At 38.4% G+C, this 26,208-nt stretch overlaps 1 protein-coding gene across 5 annotated transcripts; it reads left to right on the forward strand.

The window, feature by feature from the left end:
* Positions 1 to 1,859: 1,859 nt before the first annotated feature.
* Positions 1,860 to 23,343, forward strand: kctd17 (potassium channel tetramerization domain containing 17). 5 transcript variants are annotated; one of them, XM_041973949.1, is made up of 7 exons: positions 1,860 to 2,296; positions 14,048 to 14,156; positions 15,554 to 15,645; positions 17,850 to 17,996; positions 18,983 to 19,108; positions 21,436 to 21,580; positions 23,108 to 23,343. In XM_041973949.1, exons 1-6 carry the CDS (start codon positions 1,928 to 1,930, stop codon positions 21,538 to 21,540), a joined length of 948 nt encoding a protein of 315 aa, XP_041829883.1. In that variant the 5' UTR covers positions 1,860 to 1,927; the 3' UTR covers positions 21,541 to 21,580; positions 23,108 to 23,343. The 5 variants fall into 5 exon arrangements, with proteins under 5 accessions (XP_041829883.1, XP_041829885.1, XP_041829884.1 ...); XM_041973951.1 differs by having other exon boundaries at positions 17,850 to 17,948; XM_041973950.1 differs by having other exon boundaries at positions 17,853 to 17,996.
* Positions 23,344 to 26,208: the final 2,865 nt, after the last annotated feature.

The following is a 26,208-nucleotide window of genomic DNA, read 5'->3' on the forward strand; positions in this document are numbered from 1 at the left end:
TAAATGCAAAGCTTCACAAAACTGGATACAAATAAACATCACTTGAATGTGCTATTATAAGAAGCAGTTCTAACAAAATGTATAAAATGAAATTATGAAAAGAAATGAAAATGCTTTATGTATGGAAATTGTAACGTAGTAGGTTTTTTTTTTTATTCAATTTGAATTTATAATTAATTGATGGTCCAAGTCTTGTTCTGGAGGTCAATGGCTGCTAACAGGACCTGAAGAAGCCTCTACATGAACATACTGTTTTTTTACTTACTGTGTTATGTAGTGTGGAGAATTTAATTATCTGTTATGTTTATGTGCACTTATACACACTTCTTGATTGTTTTAAGTCTCTGGTCCTGATGTTGCTGCCCCAACAGATGGTTGCAAAGCTGATTGCACTTTCCGCAAAAGACTCATTAAAGATATTCAATATTTTGGTGCAGGCACTAAAGGATCTCAGCTCCTTCAAGATGTAGAATCTCTCTGTCCTTTCTTGTAGAGGACTTCTGCATTACTTTTCCAGTCTAAGCTGTTGTCTAACTGACTCCCAGGTATTTATAGTCCTCCATCCTCTCCACCTCTTCCCCCAGGATGTACTCTATGCTCCTCTTCCTCCTGAAATCTTCTGTTTGTGCTCAAGATGACTTGATTGTTTCTGCACCATCCCACAAATTGATTGACCAGTTCTCTGTACTTAGCTTATTGATCATCACTGATATGCCCCATGACTGCAGAGTTATCAGAGTATTTCTGCAGATGACAGGACTCAGAGTTGTATCGGAAGTCTGAGGTGTACAGTATCAACAGAAATAATTCCTTTCACAGTCTCAAAATGGTTTGTATGGATTTTAGAAAAGCAACACAATCTATGTTAAGAGATTGAGTAATCGGGGCTGGTGTTTTTAGACTGTGTACCATATAAAAACTAAAGAGAAGAGCATACTTTAAAGATGGTCACAAATGAGCAAACCAATACTTGCAAACATTTTCAGGGATTTAGAGTCATGCAATCCTCCTGACATTTTGTTCCATGCAAAAAGGAAACTGAAGTTGAGCTCTTTGGGAATGTAGTGCATCAGAGATTCTAGTTAAACTAATTTAGCTCATAAAGAAAAGAAACAATAGAGGTTTTACCCACAGTGGAGATGGTGGAGATTTCATCATGGTTTTAGGTTACTTGCCTCTGGAACTTGAAGCACTGAAACAAGGTGCAAGAAGCCTCTATGTGGCTGTACTAGAGATGTTTTAGGGTTTTCATTGTGTTGTAATAACAATAAAAACAATAACAAGCAGACACAGAACACTTTATTAAACAAAATCAGCTAATCTATATTTATTTCTGACTGCTTTAATTGAGAGTCAGGGGTGTCAGCTGTTTTGATCAGTATTGTTTCTTACAGCTGGATTGCAAAACAAGCAAATTAAGCAAGAATTATTTCCCCCAAATCATCCGGGATCCCAATGGCTTTATGTCACTGAATAATTGAAATAAGCAGGTAAATTTCTGGCTTGGTATTTTAAAGCTGGTTTTAAGGCTTTAATATTTCTTTTATTCTTTGTTTATGGTATAATGTATTATTTTGCACAAATAGCATAGAAAATTAGAAAAAACCGAGGATAATAAGAACTCTTTAACATTCCTGGGTCCCTATAAAGAGGTTGTTGTAGTTCTGATTAAAAGTCAACATTTAAAAATTTTCTCCACGATTAATATCCAGAAAAGCGGGAATCAAGCGTCAGACGCAGCTGTTCTTTTGACAGTACTTAGCGGATGTAACTTACCTAATTTCCCTGAACCTGACGCAGCTGACGTTTGAACTCGCGCAGTTTGGGGGCGGAGCGTGCTCTACTGTTAACGGGGAGAACGAGCCGAGCCAGAAGTCAGGGACGGACGTGCCCGTTCGCCTTTACTTCGTGTCGCGGCTTTTTCCAAATGGCAACAACCGCAGATGACCAGCGGGAACCGGCGGACTTTGCCGCGCCGTCAACGCACCACGGCTGCCAGCACCACAACAGCAATAACAATAACAACAACAACAATAACAACAAAGACAGCGAGGCGGGAGAGAGTCCAACCTCTGCAGCAACGACTGAACCCAGTGGGACGACCGAGCCTGGCGGGACGGCGTCGCAGAGTATCGGTAACGGCTCGGTCATCAACCCTAATGGTGGGAACAACGGGAAGTGGGTCCGGTTGAACGTCGGCGGAACGGTGTTCCTCACGACGCGGCAGACCCTCCTTAAGGAGCAAACTTCGTTCCTTTACCGGCTGTGCCAGCAACAGGACCTGCATTCAGACACGGTGGGTCCGAACATTTTAAATCCTGGTACTTCTCAACAGGCGAATAATGAATGATACGGGCTTTGCGCGTGCTTGTGACAATACAAAGCACACGTTTACTTCGTATTTAATCTGATGATTTCAAGATCCTTTGAGGATTTAGTTTTACAGTAGCATCTTTTCGCTATCCCCGTTAGCTGACATTTTTTAATCCTGGTATTTTCATGTAAAGTGTCACCGTATGTTGGCTGTTTATAATGCAACAATTCTGACGAAAACCCAGAATTTACCACATTCCTGCACTGGAATTAAGTGGCTGTCAGTTTAACCAAGACGCATATATGTGTGTTTGATCTCTTTACAACTCTGTTATTACCTGACAGACCGTTCATTCTTGCCTTTTATATACATTTTAGACTAATAACATGTACTTTATTGTCACAGATGCTGCTTTGGTATGAAATATGAATTTTTATCTAACAAAGCATTACATTTTTATTAATATGATTCATTTGTGGGGGAGATCTTGGCATAAAGCGATGCCCTTTTTTTTATTAAAAGTAAATGTAATTATTCCTGATCTGTCAGATGTATTTTGCTTTCCCCATAAGCCTGAAAAAGACGACTATGTTTTGTATAACCTGTGAAATGCTGCTATGCTCTGGAAATGTAGTTTCAAAGTAGGCACGTACTTGCCTCAATAACCAGCTGATATTCTGCATGGGCAGTATGAAGTGCTTTCTCTCTCCCCCTTTTCTTCCGCCTATGTGTGTGCATCAGTTTGTGGTGTGAAAGTAGCTTGGCTCAGATGGATGAACACGTGCCACCTCTTCTGCAGGGAGCTGCACAGTAGGTAGCTGTACAGCTGGCATCTTATGCGAAAAGAGAGGGAGCTGTATTATGCGTCTGCCAGTCACATGTAGACTGAACACACTGTAAGGCCTGGGGAGACTCATAAATGATGCAGATTTCTATTATGCTTCACCCTTTGATATGCGTGCGTGTGACAAAGAAAAAGGGGATAGGTTATTCCACACAGCCTGTGGCTGATGGTAAAACTGACATTGTGCTGCTGTCCGATGGAAAACCTTACTTCTCCATAATGCAAGATCTTCCAGCGGTTGTAAGGAAAATCATTATCTTGTTACGGTTTGTTTTGCTTTTATCAGGCATTTTGCATCTTAGGTCACTTAGCAGAAAGCTGACAGGAAATGAGGTGATTGTCAACCTTTTGGTGAAGACCCCTGACCAAAAAGAAAACCAATGAGTGTCTTAAATATACAGCAGCAGGATACTATGGGTTTAGAGGCATAATCATACATTTAGCTATTTAATTACATATTTGACTAGTTAGCCTGTCACAATTATGTAAGAAATTGCCTGACAGCAGCGATTTGAGTCGTGATCCTTATGTTGAATAGCTAGAATCATACATTTTTATCCACATAGTTTTCTTCTGCATTGATTTGAGTGCAGCAAATATTTTGCTTGAGATGCTGAATTTATTCTCAACTTTTGCTGCATTTTAGGAGCATTTCTTCTTAAATATCATGGATTAAATTGCCAAAGCCAAATGTCATCAAACATGCAAATGCCAGTACAAGTCTCCAAACACACCCATTGAAATTCTCCACAAAGTTCTGCCTTACTGGTTCCTTTTTTTCCATTATTGCCCTTTATGTTTGTGCTCTTCATCACACATTCTTGATCCTAGTTGATATAAAAATAGACTACATTGAACTTTTCTTTGGCTCCAAAAGACCACTGTCATCTTCAAATCTTCTCTGAGTTTTAAATGAAGAGCAAGATTGCTGCTGATGGTCTGAATCAGTGTTCAGCTCTTAGACACTGAAGCAGGTAACCTTTTTCTACCCAAGTTTTTCCTGCACTGATTCAGGACTGGAATTCTCAGTTGGTTCCAGTTAAAAACCACTTTAGTTCTAGGGAGCCACAACAGAGCCATGTTAGTACAGCACTTTAAACATCTCTTTCAGCATATGTTGGAGGAAGAGTCAAACATAGGCAGTTTATCTTCACAGGAATAACAACAAATTAGAGTATTTGACTTATTTTCCCCATAAGTTAATGCCTAATTATCACTACTTGCTAATAACCTGGTGTTTGTGAACGTTATCTGCAAAGTTGACCAGTGTTTCCTGATGATATACAAACGTGATTTATACATGCTGTTTAAAGCAGGATATATAAACAGTACCTGACTCTAAAAAAGCACCTCACAATGTTGGTTAGGTACATACTCTGTTTAAAAATGAAACTGGAAACAGTGTTGGCACATGCAGCTCTATATGATGCATTAGGCAGCGTTCACAGTCACGACTGTCGATATAAAACATTAAATAGCAGGAAAATGAGAGAAAGGACTCATTTATAACTGTAACTTTTGAACTCATCATCACTGCAATCTGTATGACAAAGTTTGTTGTCCATCTTTAAATATTCAAAGAGAAACACACTGGCTTATCTTGGTGTATAAAACTATTATTGGTCTGGCCCCTTCATATTTTGATCCTATTTACAAAGGGTTGGAAGTTGAAATGCCCTGCGCTCTTGTGACTTTTACGAACTGTCCCTCGTGTGCAGACTGAGCTGAGAAAAAGAGCTTTAAGTTTTCTGCTCCATCAGACTGGAACAAGCTACAAAATGACCTGGAGCTGTCTGGTCTTGTTGTGTTTGATACTTTTTAACTGCCTTTTACACAATAAACAATGTGAGAGCATTGGGTTAATTTCTTCTGATTGAGTATGTCTGTGTATCGAATTTTAAATGAAATTTAAAATTTGATAAGCATGGTTTTTACTTCATGGTTTTTGTACTGACGTGTGCTGTGGGCTTTTTGGGCAGGTCACACTTGTAAAAGAGATTATGATCTCAATGGGTTTCTTATCTGGTTAAATGAAAGTTCATTTAAAAAAATAAATGAAAAACGTTCTTTCTCTGCTTCGACTTCATATCTATGTTGCGGCTCAGTTTCTGTTCTTCTCTTCTTGGATTAAGCTGATTAAACTTTATGCTAGCTCTGGATTTTTATACATGGTGGTCCTTACGTTAAGCTGGCCTGGTTGGTCCCCACCCACAGCCCCCATGTAAGCAGTTCTTTGTTCTGGCACAGCATAGAGGTGGTTCCAGGGTAGCATGAGTTTTTCGATGCTGGAGCTTTTGGAGTCAAAGCAGCGAGAACTGGTTCTAATTTAGGCTCTGGTTCCAAACCAGAACTGCAGTTGTTTTGGTGGAAAACCACCAGTGTACTGTAGATAGACCCGCCAAGAAAAGGCAGGTTTCTGATTGTTATGATGAATTTGGACATTGATTCTGTAAGCTGTTAATGGTATGGCATTACTGGTGCAAAAAAACATTCCTGTGTTTATACCCTGAGACTCAAGCATTGAAGGAAACTACCTCTGGAAGATTAGGATCTGAACTCCTACATCCCTAAAGTAAAATGTTATTGAGAAGGCTCACAACTGTACCTCTATTTTATTCTGTTGTATTACATTTTTTTTTATCAGTGCTATCACTGATCATAGTAGTTATGAGTGATTAGGTGGACAGTTAACCAGAAAGATACAAGTTTCCTTCAGGAATTTGGTACTTTATATATAAAAACACAATCAGCACAGGTGCATTTGTATTAATCTGCATTGATCTGTATTCTTGGAGGAAACATGTACCAACAGTGCAGCTTTTTCCTCTCAGCTTGTTCATGAAAGTTAATATTAGCAACTGAAGTGTGCACACTGCCAGCACACACTTCTAGCTAAATGGGTCATTTCATGTTATCAGCTGACTGCAAACATCACACCTCTACAGGAATTAGCTACACAGGGTTTCCCTCAGAGATGAGCCATTTCACTCAAACTGAAAAGCAACTCCACTGAAAATGATAAGTTAGATTTCATGCAAGAAAATGTCACTTTTCTCTGTTATAGGTATTTGACAGATGTGTCATGACTTCTGTGGCTGACTGTCTGATTCCCTGAGGAAAAATACTTGTTGACCTTTTTGCAATATTCCTATGCTGTAAGGAAAATAGTAAACTTGAGTCCCTGAAAATCTTCTTCCAAAATTAGATCTGGAAGAGTATGAAGTGCACACTGAAGCAGCGTCTCAGTGGAATCTTTGTGTTAGCATACAGTGCTAACCAGAAAACAAAAGGCTTAAACCAGCCTCTGCTCGGGTTGTTTAGTACACACAGAAATAGGAAGCTGAGTCAGACAAACGTCACAAGTCAAAGCTGTGTGTTTTCACCTTCTTTATCTGTGTTGGAGCTCCCATTTAATGCGCTGATGTGTCTGTATGCAGGGGTTCTTGACTGTTCACTTCCTACACAGTCCATACATAGACACAGATTGTCAGTGTGCAACTGTTTTAATAAGATTACAGTTATTTCAGCTCCCACTCCCCCCCACTTAACCTAAGCCAAGGCTTATTTACATTTGTATGACCTACGCTAACCCTATGCTATCCCAAACCAATTACATTATGTGGCTAGAGATCAACCTTTTGTACTGGCCTGCATGAACAGATGCCACAGACTGACTGATGACTGATTGCAACCACATAATTGTATTATCACAGATTTGTGGTGATCAGTTGTTTGATCCGACTTGAATACTACAGTGGTGGTACATAGGAGTTTTAAATTATCTGTTGCTGTGATGTGCGATATTAATTATTACTTTATATTTTTTTGTTTGTTTATTCTTATTAATTTACTTTTACCGGAAGTCTCTGTAAGACAACCCACCATAAAAGTATGAATTTCATCACATGCCTAGACTTGTATTATTGCTGTATCTGTGTATCTGTGCTCAGACATCTAATGTGAGGCACTGGCTGAGCAGTAATCTTGGAGCAGAAGAGGCAACATTTTTTTTCAAGTACTGTTTAAACTTGTAATATTTGTTACTAGCAAGATAGATAACTTACTTTATGTGTCATACAAGAGCCTGCTGGGTGTTTAAGTTTAATTCAGGGCTGAAGGTTTTTGGTTAATGCCAGGAAAAAAGTTGCCTTTGATTCTTTTTCTCTTTCTTACTTAATGACTTTGCTGTGATATTAAATAGACATGCAGAGACAGATAAAAACAAGGAGACAATGCCGGCTTCTAGACTAACATGCCGTTAAAGAAAGTGGAAGTAAAGTGTTGATTCAAGTGATGTTGGAGTGGTCTGCTGACAGAAAATTTAGTTAAACATCATCTGTTGTAGATGGGGGGGGGACTGAAGTTGTTTTTTTTACCATAAGTTGTACCATAAACAACAACAAGTTGTGATTCACCATTATGAACATCTATTAAGTTAATGTGTTAATGACACAATTTGCATTCTGGCTGTTGACATTTTATTTTATTTAGTGGTCTCCCACGCCATTGGCCTCCCCTGCTCCTCCATGACTCTCCTGCTTCCTCTACCTCACCTGTGTCACGCTGTTCTGCACCTCACCCTTGGGCTACTCCTGCCTGTCAAACATTACTTAATTAAATAAGTCATGTACAAATTGCATTAATTTCATATGTGTTCAAGTCTGTGAGTAGGTTATCAAAACTCTAGTATTAAATTATTTTACGTTCAGGAATCCTGCATAAACCTTGTGGCATTGCTGCTTTTACCTAACTAAAGCTCTCTTCCTTGGTCGCTTTTTAAAAAAAAAAGTATTTTAACAGGCTCATCTGAGATAGCAACCAGGGTTTAATACGTTACGGTGCGCAGATGATAGCCTACATAGTTTAATTTAACCAGTGCCAACTTCATTATCCTACAGTAGCATAAGGGCCAATTATTTAACATTACATAGCATCACATTTGCTGTTCATCATTAGTATCTTTATTGGAATGTCTGTTCAACTTGTAAAATCTAAAGCAACTTATCAGCAGCTACCTTTCCTCTCTCCAGACTCCACACGTAATAAGCTTGTCGGATGCTCTTGAAGTTTACCTTGCCTGTAGACTTAATGAATAAAGTTTAATTAGGCCTGACCTCTAACCCTGTTGCCGCACTCTGCATGCTGCGTTTACATGCAGAGCAGATGTCGGACAGCAGAGTAGCCTACCACCTGCAGGTTCAATTAAGAAATTTTGACACCTGTGTGAAAATATTAAATTCTCTGTATTTTGAAGCATTAACAATATAGCTGTGGCAAATCACCACAGGTGAGTCAATGTAGGGGAAACACAGATCGATACTCCTCCCTAGATCCCATGAATGATGAAATGGGGATTATACCTATTTCAACATGCTTTACTAATCTTGTGGCTAAATTGTGAAATCATTCATTTCAGTAGTATAAAGGCTCACCTCAAAATTTTGCACTTTTTTGTTGCTGTTTTTTAAGAAGTATAAGTCATGCCTGAGATAATTAAGTTTGCATGTCAAACAAATTAGAAAGTCCTGCTGGCCTCATTTCTCTGCCTCTAGAGAAAATATTTCCACAGAAATACACATAAGTTGGGTTGTAAATACTATGATTGGTCAAATTAGAAACAAACTTTAACAAGACAACAGAAAAAAGTAATGTGCTAACTAGCTTCCTTCCAGTGTTAGTCAGTCCCTGTGCTGACAAATGCCCATTCAAGTATAGGATTGCAGGTAGACAGGTGTGTTAGTAAGTGCTCTGAGAACTCAAAGGGGCTTTGTTTGGTTGTTGCAAATTAGATGTACTTACATCTGCATGGACATGACTGTTGAGTCACATCCTTTTTCCCTGAACAAATGACTTGCAAACCATTAACTCTTTGACTTGCATTTCTGTTATGACAATCTTAAGTACAATGGTGCATCCATAAATGTAAACACTGAGGGCAGATTTCAGTGACAAAGAATAAATGAAGCTTTATCCCCAGTCTGTTTAAACTTTGAATCTTTCTTAAACGTATATTTACATGCTTTCTGTCGCTTTCATAGTCGTGATAAACACAGGCTTGTTACTGTATTGTATCAACAGAAAGAGCAAACCAATGCTTACTTGAGTTTTACTTTACTTTTTTACATTAGATGATCATTTTAGTTGTAATAATTAGTTCAATATTACATAAAATCAAGATCTTTAAAAAGTATATCTCATTTGTACCAACCGTCAGTGCCCCTGTCTGGCCCCCATCTAAACTTTTCTAGACCCCCACCTGCATATCTAAATTACAGATCTTTTCTACCACCTGTCAGCTACTTTATCAGAGAGGAAAGTTCCCTTGATTTATATCTTAGAACCTGTTTATATTTTCTCTCAATGCATTAATGGCCCCTAAATGATCAGACCTATGTCTCCAACATCTGCACAGCACCAGCGATTTAGTGAAGACACCCCCTTGCGTCCGTGACAGTGACATGGATCTGACTGACATAAACCTGATAAATTTTGCTTACTTTAGCTAGCACTTTCAAGAAAAATAGTGCCAGTGTGAACCACGAACCACTAGTTTCCTTTTCTTTTTTTTTTTTTGACAGCCTTAATTTTTACACAAACCTAAAACATGAGTGAGAAGAAATGTCATTTGTTGTTTACTATAATTCACAACAGTGTAGAGAAGAATATAAGGGCAAATGTTTTGGAGCTGCATCAGTTCTGGCAAGCAGTGTTAAGGTCTTTTATTTGCAAAGGTGTCGATCTCATTCCCTGTATGGATGTTTCTCAAGTAGTGATGAAAAGTCCTCCAAAAGTTTGGCTCACACGGCTGACCAAAACATACTCAATAGTGAAGAAGACAAAGTGCCGGAAAAGAAGAAGAATAAAGAAGCACAGGTAAAACACTCAGACAGCTGCTGCATTGGACAGTCTTCATCATTTAACTCCACCTGTCAGATTTTGTCCACTTTAACTCTGTTTCAGCAGATTAAAGCTAAAGCACTGCCGTCATAACTAAGAGCATCCACAGCTTAGATTGTTCCACATATTTCTGATTACTGCCCCCAAAGGCAGCAGAATATAATGACATACCCATATTTTTGCGAAACCTCAGTGCAGAGATGAAGTATGATAAGATATTTTGTGGGAAATATTAACCCCTCCATTATGTTGGAGTGTCAGCCAGGATTTTTGATATCACAGTTATTGCCAGTACCAGATATATTATGACTAACCTACATGGGATATTGAGATTTTTATTTATTTATTTATTGGGATATCTCTCATGCAGAAAATATGAATTTAGCAAGAAGTACATAAGATACTGAAGATACATAATGTATCCCATCATAAAGAATAATATACTGTAGCTGTAAATGGGTCTGTCAGAGTGAATAACTATAAATTGGGTTTGTGTGAGAAATGGTGCCTCTGACACCTTCAAAAAGCTTCTCCCCATGTTGTTGTCATTGTCCACACTGTCAAGTCTAGTCACGTTGATGAGGCATCTGTATTCGTTCCTCTGCAGTTCTGCTCACTTAGGAGTGTGTGTGTGTGTGTGCATTTACCTCTTAGTATGCTCTGTGCTGCAGTCACATCCCTTTCACAATCTTATAACAGTGATTTCCTGGACAAACCTTCATATACAATGTGTTTGCACTCAGTGATTCTTATCCTTTTGTATCCCATCCTACCGTCTTCTTTCTGTCCTCTTTGTCTTTAGGACACACAAGCATTGAAACACCTGTCATCTTTTTTCTGTTCAGCAGAATCGCTGTCTTTCTTTGTCACTTGTTTAGCGTAGTTCCACTTTATATTTCTTGTAGGAGGTCATTTGTTATGTTGAACTCGTACGCTTGTGATTCTTGTCTTTTGCCATCTTCCATTTGCCTCGTATGCCTTTTTCTCCTCCTAATATATCCCTCACCTGGCTGCATTGCTACCCTAAAAACTGCTGTACAGTCTGAATCTGCACATTTGTGTTAGTCTCAGCCCCTACTCTTTCTATTTATTTCACGTCTCACATGAGAAAAAGCTCATCAGAAGATGTTCTGGGAATAAAGTGATGAGTGTCACAGCTAAAGTAATGTTCTCCATGAAAACTGGGCAGACAGCACGTCATGTATCATTTGCATATTTCAGCCTGCTGCAGAACATTCTGGTTCTTCTGCATGTCTATTTCAGGACTACATTTTATTACACTGATGGGTTAGGTTAATTAACAAAGATAGATGTTCATGTTTTTTGTGTTTTTCTGATATGAACAATGTGAAATATGGAGAAAGAGATGCGTGAAAAAGATTAGCTTTCTCTTTATATTCATGATGCCTTTCTGCTCAAGATCAGCCTGTATAATTTTAGCAATCTCGTGAGTCCTCCAGCACCTAAGTTCGAATTAGGATCAGCAGGTGCCACTTCCTACAGTTCTATGAGAAAAAAGGAAGATTAAGGCTTAAGATTTTTCAGTAACACCCAGAAGGCAGACAAGTCTGCCCTATTTTCTCACCATTCAAAAAAACAAGTGCTTTTGCTTTTAGGGCTCTCCTAACGAACATATTGAGGGCTGTAATCTAAACGGGCTCTAAGCCAGCTCATTAGCTTTGTGTTCACCTGAACCATTGTACAATAAAACCAGGAACTATCAAATCAAGGGCAGAGTTGGTTCAATTTCAGTTCCTAATAAACAAAGTGGAGTGTGGATAAACAACCTGAAAATCCATGTGGACTACTCTCAGTAGTGGCATTTCATCCAGTGTGTTGCAGGGAACAAGCCTGTAAGCTATAACAACATGAGGGATGACATTGCAATGCATCGTACAAACTGTGTTGCACCACAATTTCAGCAAAGCATGACCTCCTCTGATAATTAGGCTAGCTTATTATTTCTTGCTTGGACCACTGACGTCAATCCATGCAGCAGGGCTGACAGTGAGCTGGCAGCTGTTTTGCAGACTGGTAAAATCAATCAGTTGTGTCTCTTTTTTTCTGTAAGTGGTCTCTGTCAGGTCTCCATATGGCATCTTATAGTAGGTAAAACTGTGTTTCCTAAAAGAAAATATATACTGATCCCTGTCATAAACTTCCACTCTGATGAGATATTACGTTGTGAATGTATGCAACTGGGTCGCTCTGTGTATGATGCATTCCCTTGGGTGGTAAAATTTCAGATTTTTCTTCTATCCTAAAATAACCCCACAGACTAAAAATTCTTCATTTCCAGTCACTAGCTCAACATTCATTGCATCCCTACTTTTACATTAAGATTTCAGTTTTAATTTAACTACATGTGCATCACTAATAAGTACTCTGTGAGGAATTTACCCCTACAAACACGTGCACCCCAGTTGACCAGGACTATATGAAACATTGGCAGCAATGTTCCTTTTAACAACAAAGGATTGCCTCTGTGTGGATTTCATCTACTAGGTTATGTAATAATCAAATAATGGAACGTTAGGGAAATTACAGTTATGATAGTACATGTTCACTACCTGCTGTTAAAAACTACTACATAATATGCACCCATACAAGAAGCTGCTGGAGGCCAAGCTTTTATCTTGCTGCTTCAGTGAGCAGTTAAAAAATTGTCACATGAATAGAGCAGATTTTCTTTATCAAGTTGAACATCTTGCTATTTGGTCTAAATTTGGAGTCCCAAAATTTTGACGTGCACGCCATCAGTTTACTTACATTATGCCAAGGCATCAGTGTCGATAATAATACGAAATGTGAACACTTCATTTCATTTACCAGTATCTTCAAAGGCATTTACTGTATGTGTCTGTATGAATCTTCTCTGTAGAAGCTCTGTCATGATGTCAGCTCAAAGATGGGGGGGCTGAGCTTCGAGCCGTTATCACAGAGGAAGAACAGTGGGAGGATATGCGTGTATATGCTGGAAGAGCTGTAGTCATGACATAACAGCCAGGCAGGCTTGGCAGGAGTAGCCTGGAGGTAAAAGAGAAGCAGGCTGTCGATGCACGTGTGAACACAAAAGTCAATACTCTCAGCTGCATTTACTTTGTCCTAATGTAAAAGGTTTTTTTTGCAGGTAACTCTAAAAGAAAAAGCAAAAACCAGGACATTTTATAATCAACACTGGGAAAAGTCGCTTTTAGATTTGACTGTCAGTAGTTCTGCTACCTGCACACGCACGTATTGTACTATATGTTATATATTGTACATCATTTAATAAAGGTATTTGTTTTGGTTTTTCTAAACCTCAAACATTCCTTTTTTCCTTTTACAAATAATGAAACATCACACAGACAGTATCTGCTCTAAAGGATCTAACATTGTACATTACTATATATTTAAAATGGAATTAGCCAGCCAAGATATTATGCCCTGGCCAGTGAGTTTACAGGTTGAGCGTTGTACAATATAGAGGAGATCATTTGCATGATATGCTGAGCAGCATGTTATATTTAGGGGTGGGACTCAAAAAAAAAAAAATTAATTGGAGACTTTATAATTAATTAATCTTGATTAATTGCATTTTAATCGCATGACAATAGTTGCACCAAAAAGCAACATTTCTTTTATTTTAAATGGATTTTTCCAGACAAGTGAAGTCTGGAAAACTGCATTTCTCCAGTAACACCAGAAAAGTTGCTAGATTTGTTGCTAGTTTTTTTTTTTTTTTTTAAAGAGTTACTAGATAGTTCTGAAAACTTGCTAAATATAGCGCATAACGCAAAGTTTGCAACATTAATTGAGTGCTGATGTGTACCAGGAATCATCGCAATTAACGTATTAAAGTCCCACCCCAGTTATAATACAAACTGTTTATAATATAGTAACATTGCACTGAATGCCAACCATGTCCCTATAATAATAATAACATCCCATCCATGTGATAATATGATAACAGACTGTTTCTTTTCTGTCTCTTCTTTGCTTCTTTGTAACAGGATGAGACTGGAGCCTATGTAATTGACAGAGACCCCACCTACTTTGGCCCCATTCTTAACTACTTACGGCACGGCAAGCTGGTCTACAACAAGGAGCTCGCTGAGGAAGGTCTCATATGTTTTGACTGTTCTTTGATGGGTTCAGAGCAGAGGGGTTTGTTTTGTTGGATGTATTCAAAACTGCTCATAATGCTGCAAGGATGCAAACCATAGTTTGATGTATATAGGGATGAACCATACTATCTTCCAGTTCAAATGGCTGGAAACATTACAACTGTGGAAAAGGTGGACTGCAGGAAAATATCATAAAACCATAAACTAGCTCCAACTCACTTCATCTTTACTGTGAAGTACAAAGTAGTGTGACACATCTGTTCAAGGTTATTGTGATCATCAGACACACATTTTACAACTCTCAAATAAACGCCATCTTTGGGAGAATTACTAATATATATATATACACACACCAGTTAAATAGATGGACACCTCAGAGCTTGGCTAAGTCATTCTTGCCAATTTACCTACTTTGCTGATATATTTAGCGAGTTTTCAGACCCACCTAGTAACTCTATTTCAAAGAGGCAACTAGCGACAAATCTAGCGGCTTTTTCTGGCGTTATTGGAGACTTTTGGAAACAGACGTGAAACATATTTACTTTTTCTCATTGAGCAGTGCTTCTGCAGACCCCTCCCCTATCTTTTAGTTCCTTACAGCTGCATGCAACCAGGAAAACCAGCAGGAAACCTCTGCTCCATGACCAGACTAAACATGAAACGTGCAAAGCTGCTGCTGGCTGGCTAACATAGTTTTATTGGCTATAATTGCACAACAAATTCAAAGTTGATACACACACTAACATGTAGCATCCATACCTCTGTAAACATGGTGTGTTGTATTCTTCTGTGCACGTGGGTCACTTCAGGGAGTTCACACTGGAGTCTGATGGGGGTCATATTAAGATTATGACACAAACAGCCCCATTAAAAAACCTGATTTTAGCCCCAAAAAAAAAAAAAATCATAATTAAGCAGTAAGACTTGAGGTGTGAGTGCCCCCGAAATTTCACAAAACCAAAAAATAAAGTTGTTACACAAACTGCTTGTAAAAATAGAAACAAGCTACAAAAAAAGAAACAGGAACTAACAGCCACAGATTAATACTTAAAAAGATTATTAATGATAAACATATTAGTTATAAGTGAAGTGGCTACTGGATTGATGTGTTAAGCAACTAACAGAAATGTGAAAATAGTTCAAATTGCTTAAATTAGACAAGTTGTCAAAATACAAATAGAGTCAAGACTGAATATTTTTAAAGGAAAATGTGCACCATTGTTTCCATTTCTATTTCTATTAAAAAAAAAAATTAATGTTTAAACAATATTTAGTTTACATGACCCTATTCTTGAGGGGACATGTGGGGTCATGTGACATATAGAGAAAAGGCTGAACACTGCAGCACAGAGTCAAACCGCAACTCAGATGTGTGTTTTTTCTGGTTTCAAGGTGTCCTTGAAGAGGCAGAATTTTACAACATCACACCGCTGATCAAACTCATAAAGGAGAGGATCATTGAAAGGGACTCAAAAGCCACGCAGGTAATCTCAGAGCCCTTCCAAGTGTTTTAATGATGGGAGTTTGGAGTTTTACTTTCCTGTGCGGTCCAACAGTCAGACACTGGTCTCTTTATTCCCTGGATTTAAAAAAGAAAAGATTCCTATATATATACAGCAATATATTATAGTAGCAATTGTACTGGCATTCTTGAGCCATGTTCCAGTTTATTTAGCATATCATTACCAAACACTGAAGTGCTGTCTGGATCCAAAACAGTCTGTACAGCCACACACAAACATTATTTTGCCTTTCTTAGTAATAATACTCTTGCCTGTACATCAGCCTCCCCCTTTTTTTTTCTTTTTTTTCTCTTCGCACTCTCTCCTACACCCACTTTCTCTGTGTTTCTTTCTGTTGTAAGAGACTAACAGCTAGCGTTTGCCTGGGGATAAATAAGGTGCAAAAAATATGAAAATAGAAGCGCTGGCTTTGAAGCCCATGTTCACATTATTTCTTTTCACTTTGATAACTGCCCATTCTCGGCTTCAGCTAGGTTTTGTCTGAGGTGATATTTTAGGAATTTTCACCTTTTAGTTAATAAGAACATCTTACGCAACTTATACATTTATTTTATGCAGTATCAAATAATTACAATGTACAAGCATTTTTCTAGGGAAGAACCTATAGTTTATTAATTTATTTATTTGGATTTACTGTTTACTTTATTTTTCTTAAATCTAACAGCTATATAGAGTATAACATAATTTATGTTTGCTACCAAGCTAGTGAAAATTTGAACTCGAGAGCATACAGTAATCTAGTCTAAAGCTTTTTACATACTCTGCAAGAAGCAAGAACTTAGTTCTTGTTCTCAAGGTTGCAAGAACAAGAAAAAAAATTTGTTTTGGTCCGGTCAATTTGTATTCCACAAGAATGAAAGTGAATGGACTCTAATGCTGATCAAAAAAGAGGACTCGGTCCACTTTAAGCAGACCAAATACAGACTTCAATTTCTGCGTCCTGCATTTGGTTTAGTATGGTATTTAGCTGGTAAAGGGCATTGTGAAAAAATGCAACCAAATCATACTCACGTGTAGAACAATAGTCTTTGGAAATGACTTGTGGTCAGATGTGGAATGAGGAGGTAAAAGTGCTGATCGATATATGGTCAGTGGAAAACACATCACAGCTGAGAGTAAGCACTGCCACTTCTAATGAAGATGGGAACATGTTATTCAAAAGGTTTGGATCGCTTGGCTAGATCGTTTTCACCTAGATCATCGTACAATTCACACATACCTCAAAACACCCTAATGCTGCAAAATATGTGTATTGGACAAATTACAAAAGATACATTTTAACTAACATGCTAACTTTGCTAACTGCCAGAGAATCACAAGCTGGATTATTTATCTAATACAGTAATTTCCCTGGTTAGCAGTTCAGCCACAGACAGTTACTACTGAGGTATTTTTGAGGCAGAGTGTCTTCATGAATCACATCTTGAGTTAGCCCAGGTTGGACTTACACTAGCAAATTTTTTGCTAACTGCTGGCAGAGCACTGCCATTTATGTTGTCTGTGGCAGGTGGCCTGTCACAGTGGATGCTGGTGTGTGAAGCTGACAGCTGAGCAGCATGCTGGGAAAGCATAAAACAAACTAGCATTTAAAAAAACTTCTTTTACATCCTTCCTGTAGCTTAACAAGCATTGTTGTAAAACCTGTTATTTGCCTGACATGATGCAATGCATTGGGCAAAATACATGTAGAGCATGATTAGCTAATTCCTTTCATAAGTTAATCATATAATTGCGGAAGAGGATTAGCTATTAGTAGTAGAGCAAAATGCAAATCTGGAGGCAACTGTGTGTTTTTCTCCCCACTTCATGCATCTAATAAAATGTTTTAAAAAAGTAACAAGATATTGAGTTACAAATTCCCACTTTACACTTCTGAAGTACAGTGAAGGCAGCATGTACAAAAAAAAAAGGGGAAGCCACATCAATCTGGTCTGAGCTCTCAATCTTACATCTAAGAAAGCTGAAAATATGAACACCCCACAGAAAACCTATTTTCAGTCCCAGGAGGCCTTAAACAATTTGAAAGGATTGTGTTGAAATTCTCAAATTACTGCCCGAGCACAGAGAATGTTATTTTAGTCATGTCCACTTTAAAGTTGTGAATCTGTACCTTTCTCTCCATCCTCTACCTCTGTTTCCTCAACTCTTTTCTCTTTCTTCCTCAGCAGGTGCCCCCCAAGCACGTCTATCGAGTGTTGCAGTGCCAGGAGGAGGAACTAACTCAGATGGTCTCCACCATGTCGGACGGCTGGAAGTTTGAGCAGGTCAGCGTGCGCGCCTGCAGAAAGCCCCGCACCGGACTGCTCTGGACTGTGGGTTGGACTCACGCTGCTGCTGACCCTTCAATTTTGACCCTTGGTCTGACCCCCCCTGGCCCTGACCTGAGCCCTGCTCTGTGCACTCCCAAAAATCAACTCAAGATCAAACAACAGATCACACCCCACAGTCTAGATTGCAATTTAAATAGCACTTTGCGAGTGCATGTGCGCTTCATTGAAAGGAAGTTCCTGTGAAGTTCAGCTTGTGAGCAACACAACCAACAATTATAACTGTTGGTAGCTGAAACAGTAACTATCAGTTAACTTTCATTGGCTCATGTGTGACAGATTGGATATCTTAAAATTCTATAAAGTAAACAAAGTAAAATAAAGACATTTCCAAAAAGAATTTTGACAATTTACAAGCTTTTTTCACTCTTTTTTACATTACAGATGATTAAGAACATAGCTGCTGCACAAGGCCAGAGTGAATATTGTTGAAACTGTTGTCGTTGTAGGCCAGCTGCAGTGTTCCTGTAACACCCTGGGCTTATCTATTAAATCTGTAAAATATATCAATGTAGGAAGTGTGGCTATTAAATAACAAGTCTGTAATGTATTAACAAGTTAAATTTCCCAGCTAATCCAAATTGTAGCCTACAAATCACATTCAGACCTCCCCTCCCTCCCCTCACGTCACTGCTTTTGCGCCTTGCTGCACTGCATGGTGGACAGCTACGATTGTCCCTAAATTTACTGGCAAAAACTGACTTCCATGAGTAATACGTGCTTCACTGAGCCAACTTCTTATGTGTATAATAGAAAGCTATCTGCTCTTTGCCCCTCCCCCACTTAACCTTGCATGAGCACAAACATCTTCCCCCTGCTTTCGTATGGGACCTCCGCTTCTGTCAGCAACTCTCTTTTTTTCTGCTGTGATGTCTAATCCATCCTGACACCCACTCTCTCTGTCCCTCTGTCCTTTGTGCGTCTTTCTGGGTCTGCCCCCCCCTTCTTTTTTTTTTTTTAATTTGGTGTAGATGGTGAACATCGGCTCTTCGTACAGCTACGGGACAGAAGACCAGGCTGAATTCCTGTGTGTTGTGTCCAAGGAGCTTCACACGCCTGGATCTGGCCTGGGTACAGAACAGAGCCACAAAACCAAGGTGAAAGAACTCCCATGCACATGCATTTTAGTACACTTAATCTTGTATTAACCCCTTAACGCCTAAATTTATACGCAGGTATTTGCAGATGTTAAATTAAGCTGAGATTGTTCATTTGAACATGGCACATAAAATAGATAGAAAATTGGGTAAAAACAGGCATTTTGGTCAAATGTAATGAAAAAGTTTTCCTGTCTTGGGGTGAAAATGGTTATATTGATGCCACAAAACTATTTTCAGTCTCCTGACTACCACACCAGCTTTTATAGTTAGTATACTTCATGGTAAATAATATAACATATAAATACATATAAAATGTAGAAAAGTATATAAATTGTAAACTATTGCAACCTAATATAAAACGGCCTGATGAGATACATTATTACTGCTGTTGTTTTTACTGGGTTTAGGTATATATATTCTTCATTGCTGTCCCCGCTGACACTGAGACAACTGTCATCGCTGTCAACTGGTGTGAAGTAAACCAGTTAACTCCCCATAAAACATTGATGTGTTAATTTTTGTCTGTGTAAAAATAAAGGGCTGACATTGCATTTATATTTATATAGTTTATATATTTTTATACCGTGGTCTGGGTGAATACTTGATTCTGATTGGCTGAAAGGTGTCCATTAAAAAGTGATAATGGACACCTATGAAAGAAGTACCAGTCAAATAGACTTATTGCTGTAAATTATTGCGCTTGTGGCAACAGAAACTCAGATGCCGGGCAGCAGACACCAGATTAGAGCAGCCTGCAGGCTTATTGAACATGTAGGAAACTATCTGTGGACTTTGACTGTTTGAAACAGAATGTCGCATCATCCTCTGGACACACACAAGCTGTAAGAGCTGCACTCGCCCTCTGAAATGACACTTTGTGTCACGTCACATAACGTTAAGCAGTCATCTCTCCACTGATCTGGTCTAATATAACAGCTGCGGCCGATCGATCTGCAGGTTCTGTGTCAGAGTCGGTTAAGAGTCGGCGCTGGAGACACGCCAGATCACATCAGTGACGGGGCATCGCTGTTAAAGCAGCCTGCAGACTTATTTAACGATGTAGGAAACTACCTGTGGACTTTGACTGTTTGAAATAACATGTCGCATCATCCTCTGGACTCACACAAGCTGTAAGAGCTTCACCCGCCCTCTGAAATGTTTGTGTAACATAACAGCCCACCTAGCTGCAGGTTCTGTGTCAGAGTCTGTTACCTTGGCAACGTGTCACAACAAAATAGTCCACTCAGCCGCTTCTTGTGAAAAACTTACGATTTTACCGGTAAAAAAACAACATTAGCGCATTAATAATTAATATTTTTTTCTTTCTTAATGGACCATTGTATAAGCGGGATAATGCCCTCCGAGGTGGCCATTATCATAAACATCGGGCGGTTCACTCCTCCGCGTCATCCATTAATTTATGATAATGGCCACCTCAGAGGGCATTATCCCTTACATATAGTGCAGAAAGGCACTAGAATGACAGTTCCTAAACATGAGTACTGAAAAGCTGCTAAATACACCACAGTTTACATTTAACCTGATGTAGCCATCGTGGATGAGTGACATTAATTTGCTACAAACCGAAATATTCAAATAGCTTAAAAAATATTTTTTGCACAAACTTTAACTTAATATATAATCTAAATAAGAACACAATAAATTGGTAAGTATTTTATTTTGTCTCAGCACAACTTACCTTTTATATGACAAGTTTTCAACCTTGTTTTGCACATTTTAAAGCCGGAAGTGATCGTTTCGTTTAGACCGATGTAGTTCCCACTCTGACTGGTTCAACTAAAAAAATCCTGCTTGTAAAAAGTTCCTAGGTACGTATTGAAGATGTCCCAACATAAGGGTGGAATGCACAAGCTGCTGTTTCCGTAATGGAAATAGTTCAATGCAAATTCAAAACACTCTGCGTTAAGGGGTTAAGCTGTTTCCTTTTTTTTGCATGAGTGTAAATGTTCTGTTGTTGAATGAGAGAAGTGAGTTATGTCCTCTCATTGAAGTAGGTGTGTGTTTGATCCTGCACCCTCCACCTGAAGCTCCAAATGTCATTCGCCTCAAAATGTCATTCAGAAACACATCCACTCCATCATTCACTCAGCTCTGCGTCCCTTTCCTGCTGTTATCGACCATCTTCTCTATCTCGCTCTGTGTGCTCAGTTTCTCTGTCACATGGATATATTGATATATATCTGTCTGTTTTTACCTCTGAACATCTCACTGACACTCATCATCGTGTTCATTTTTGTTGTTTTTTGTCTTGCTTTTTTTTCTTTCCTTTGTGTTTCCCTCTCCTTCCTTCATACTGAATGAAGTCGGCAGAGATGCAGGAGGAGGAAGCAGCGAAGGAGGAGGAGGAGGAGGAGGAGGAGGAGGAGGCAGGGAGAGAAACCACACCAAATGAGTGGCTTAGAGAATGAGGGAGTCATGTTTCTTTGTTCCAAAGAAAGGCGGGAATGGGTGAGGAACTGTGTAAAAGATGTGTTAGTGGGTAGATCTGGTAGATTTTAGTGTGTTTATGTGTGTTTATGTCTGCTGAAGTGCAGGGTGTTGCATGGCACAGCACTGAGTATGACCTTTAAGCTGCCCTACCATGGTAGTGAAAGCAAAGCTTACTGAAAACCATCAGCTAAAGAAAAAAATGGGGCAACCATCCACTGAATAACACTTGGATGCCTTGGACCTTATACTGCTATAGGTAAATAACAGTTTGAATTCAGGACTGTAAATAATTCACATTTGGAAGTCCCCATAAAAATAAAACTGATGTTTAAATGTTTATCATGTTATTTATTAACCTATCCTGCAGAGCTCGGCTCAATGAGGAGAAAAAAAATAGTTTTGGATGTATTTTAATGGTATTTTAGAATTAGTATTTTCCTGGTAAACTATTTAAAAATAAATTTGAGGCATTTACTAATAATCTGCACCAAGATCAATAGCTAAAACAATAAAGAGATGCTTGGAAATACTCCTTTAAGTCAAGTGGACAGCCACGTCTCTGCTATAACAATAATGGCTGCTTTTTAAATCATTTAATTAAAATAGACTTTAAATATCACCCGTTAACATACGTCTAGGGTCATGTTCTCTCGTTCATTAAGCTTCACACTTTTGTTTTATAGTGCTTTATAGATAAAAACCTGGATAATGTTATGTTTGTTGTTTCTCTCTCTTTAATTTTTTTTTTTTTTTCAAGCCAGTTGTTGATGCAGGAAAAAGTCTTTCCTCTGAAATAACCAAGTTCTGGATAAAAGCTACGACTTATTTAACATTCTATTAACATATAAAACTAAAAATTGCACATAAAAGTTTCGGATAACCTGTTGCATAAATCTAAGTGGTCTTTTGCACTATTTGGTTACACTACCAATTTAAGTACCCAGCTCTACAACGCTCTGCAAGGCATGATACCAAATTCAGAAACAAAATTCTCAGGCCACATGTTTTACACAATTACCTTCTAAATCAGAAAAAATAAATGTAACCTAACATCTTAGTATGGCTTTGTTTTAGTTTTAGTTAAACCAATACAACAGTATTAGTCCTGTTGACAGCAGGTGTCTCAAAATGAAAAGCCAACAGCGAATTGACCGATCTTTACAGATATTGATTGAGCGCTGCAGCACTGTGAGCACTCATTACCAATACTGTGACATGGAATATCCCTGACCTTTCGACGCAGCAGTAGTGTTAGATGTCCCTCCCAGTCTGTGCACACCCTACAGTGTCAATGTAAATACACACACACACACGTGAGCCACAGTTAAAAAGCAAGACCTATATGTAACGGTCAAGACGGCTTTGTCTTTTGTTGGCGTTATTGTGCACGTCAGTTTAGTTATTTACTCTCATCCTCTCACCATGTTCATCACAATCATCACAGTCATTACAACCAAACTAGAGCTTAGATTGTATGAAATCAGGTTAGATGATGTCGCAGCAGAGCTGTAGCTTCTCATGCATGGTTTTTCTTTCTTTCCACAGCTTTTCCAGATCCATGGGACCCGGATGTAGAAATGGCAAGGCTTTATGTATTTTCTAGACTGGTGACATCCTATACATGATGTACATTTGTGTAGTGTGTCAGTGCGTTGTTGCTAGTTCGTCAACAAGATGCCAGTTAGCATTACCAAGTCACAAGGAAGAAAAAAAAAAAAATTGTAAATATCACAGTCAGTTGCAGCAATATTGTCCAAATAACTGTTCAGTGAAACTCATTTCATGTATATTGCCAAGGGTGGTCGTTGAGCTTAGTAAGTCATAACCAAAGATTAATAACACAGTTGGCTGAACTACGGTGCTGAACCATGATCGGACAGAATATGAAATCCACCCTCAGACAGCTGACCTTGTCTCTTTATCCAGCAAAGCTGTTGTTGTGTCACTTTGATTTGACAGATGGTGTGAAAGGATCATGTTGCATCTGGGATGTGCAGCATCTGGATCCTGACATTTCCTAATGTGACATTTTTCAATTATCCACCATCTCATCCCGACGACGGATGTGGTTGCTCCTCAAACGTCTTACTTAACATGTAGCTTCATGTAAATATCAGTCCACCTTCGGTTGTCAGTTGCATGAGGTTTTTGGAGCCGTACTTGTAGCTCTGCACTCGTGCTGCTTCCTGTGTGCTTGCTGGTTTAACGCCGCATTGCTGCATGCTCAATTATCAGGCAAGTGGTTTTCCTCAGTTAAAACAAAATGTTATTGTCCCTCAGATCGAATTGTTAAAAAAAGGAAAAGTTGAATTTATTCTTTCTCATTAATGGGTAATTAAACTGTACACATTAATTATGCTTTATTAAAAAATTTTTTTTTTAACCATTTATGCATTATGACACTGGAGGAATGTGTGCGCTTAGAAACCCAAGGTTTAATTTTGACTTGAGATTTTTGGGGTTAATTTGCAGTTTTTCCTTCCCATGCACTTTTGGAGCAGTGTTTCTCAAGGTATCTAAGCTTCCTAATGATTATGCAGTTCTTTAAACCACATTTTCCTTCTTTACATGGATGCATAACGCTTAAAATGAAAGTAATTAAATACAAAAACACATTTATATAGTTTGGACCTGGAAACTGTATAGAAATATCCAATTTGCCCAGTAATTGTGCATGCAGTGTATGTCTGCTCATATTTACGGTTTTGGTTGACCTTGTAGTTAATGGAAAGTATAACTGCAACTGTTCGGGCAGGCACACGGCAGCAGCAAACACACCTGCATGACTTTGTGTTGGTTTCACCTGACTGCCACTATTGCTGCTGCAGGAAAGAGGTATAAAGGAGGTCAGAGGGAGGACTAGGGGTCACAATCATTTTAAAAAGAGAGGATACAAAGGTGGATTTCTTTTGTTTAAAATTATGATTGCCACAGTCCACTCTCAACTCGTACAATAACAGACGTGTCGTTGCATTAAATTACTTTTACAAATGTCTGCTGGTAGTATGTAAGAATGGAACCATAGGTCAAATTTCTAATTCAGCACATTTAATGATATTTGGTGAAAAATTACTTTGTTTCAAGCAATCATCTGGAGCAGTTGTTGAATGACATTTTAAAATGAATAAAGGATTATACTTGTAGAAATAACAGGGTGTTAGATTCCTAACAAAACATGTAAATACGACCAGATTATATCTACAGTAAGCTGTCGCCCATCAGAACACAGCTCATTAAATGATTGTAGATGTTTCTAAATAGCACATTAAAATTTCATTTTCTGGCTTTTTTGAGGTGAGGGGCTCACAGAACAAAAACATAGTAATATATGCAGATATTGGGTGCGTCGTCCTGTGCAGATTAGGTGATGCTTGATAGGCTACATTTGTTATTTTCAGTTTATTATAGCTATGTCCTATTACAGCTAAGTCCTCTAACCAGCAAGATGATTTCTGCTTCTGAGACGATGTTAAACGTCGGCTGCCAGCAGCTTATGTCAGACCTGCTGCTGTCAACACTCCTCCGTAACCCGGACTGACCAGCAGCACGAAGCAAGGAAACACAAATACACCCGAGCTGTTACACGCCGGCAGTGAGAGCAACACGAAGAGACAATCGATAATTAAAATCGTAGTTCTTTTTTTTTTTCTAACATTTTGATAATTCTAGATTTAAAAAAAAATACATCTGCACATACAAAGTAGTGTTTGTATCTGTTTGTGTGCATAGGATAAACTGTTGTCCATTTATAGCGTTAAGTAGAAACAGACTTTATTAGCAGGGATAGCACAAACAATACATATTAAAATAGTTAGGTTACAGTTACAGAACATGCATATGATAATCCTGGCAATATGATAAGTGATATTAGCAGAACAACGGAGAGATGGTGTTATTATTTAAGCTCTTTTAACTTGGATCATTCAGTGCCTTGAGTTCAAGCAGCAAAACTGACCAACATGTCAAAATGATCATAACTGTAACTACATGCTTTTTTGTTTTGTTTTTAGTGGATAGTTTCAGTCTCAGCCAGGGTTGAGATTTGTTACTAGTGTAAATGACTTCCTCTGTATTTGCTCTGAGGTTTTCAGGTGGCGATGAAGAGAGAAAATGTGCACAAGCAGCTGCATGTGTGAGGTCAAGCTGTTCAAAGGTTTAAGCCACCTTTTTTTGTATATTTTGTTGTGTTATTTATTCCTAAGGTTTTTTAAACTGTGGGCTTTTTCCTCTTTTTTTATTAGTAAAGGGGGTGACTGTCATCTTTGGCTGAATTCTGCTTTTTTTCTATGTTAAACCACACAATTATTCAGGTTTATGAGATATGTTTGATCGGTGTTGGGTCATATAAATGCTCTTACAAGCACTATTCCAAGATTTTTATTACCATTATTTTTCTCAAGATAGGAAATAATTTTGTAAACATCCATCTACTTCTTCACTCATTTTGTTTGGTTTGCTGAATCCACGTTTCTTTTTATTTTTTTCCTCCGTTTATCTGTATTTGTTTAGTCGTTTTTGTTGTAATTGTGTGTTTTCACACACTATTTGATGCAGGAAAGGTCTACCTAACAGTGCACTTTCATTATTGTGTGCAAAAACATACGTCAGGATCATATGCATAGCAAACAGTCTTCTCTGATGCTGGA

The sequence above is a fragment of the Melanotaenia boesemani genome, chromosome 21 (assembly GCF_017639745.1).
Source record: "Melanotaenia boesemani isolate fMelBoe1 chromosome 21, fMelBoe1.pri, whole genome shotgun sequence".
NCBI classification, from domain to species: Eukaryota; Metazoa; Chordata; class Actinopteri; order Atheriniformes; family Melanotaeniidae; genus Melanotaenia; species Melanotaenia boesemani.

What these genes read in the sequence shown, in the direction of transcription:
- kctd17 (XM_041973949.1), top strand. Translation starts at nt 1,928, where the DNA reads ATGGCAACAACCGCAGATGACCAGCGGGAACCGGCGGACTTTGCCGCG. An exon ending in CAAGGAGCTCGCTGAGGAAG is followed by an intron (nt 14,157 to 15,553) that starts GTCTCATATGTT and finishes TCTGGTTTCAAG; the next exon opens with GTGTCCTTGAAGAGGCAGAA. An exon ending in GCACCGGACTGCTCTGGACT is followed by an intron (nt 17,997 to 18,982) that starts GTGGGTTGGACT and finishes AATTTGGTGTAG; the next exon opens with ATGGTGAACATCGGCTCTTC.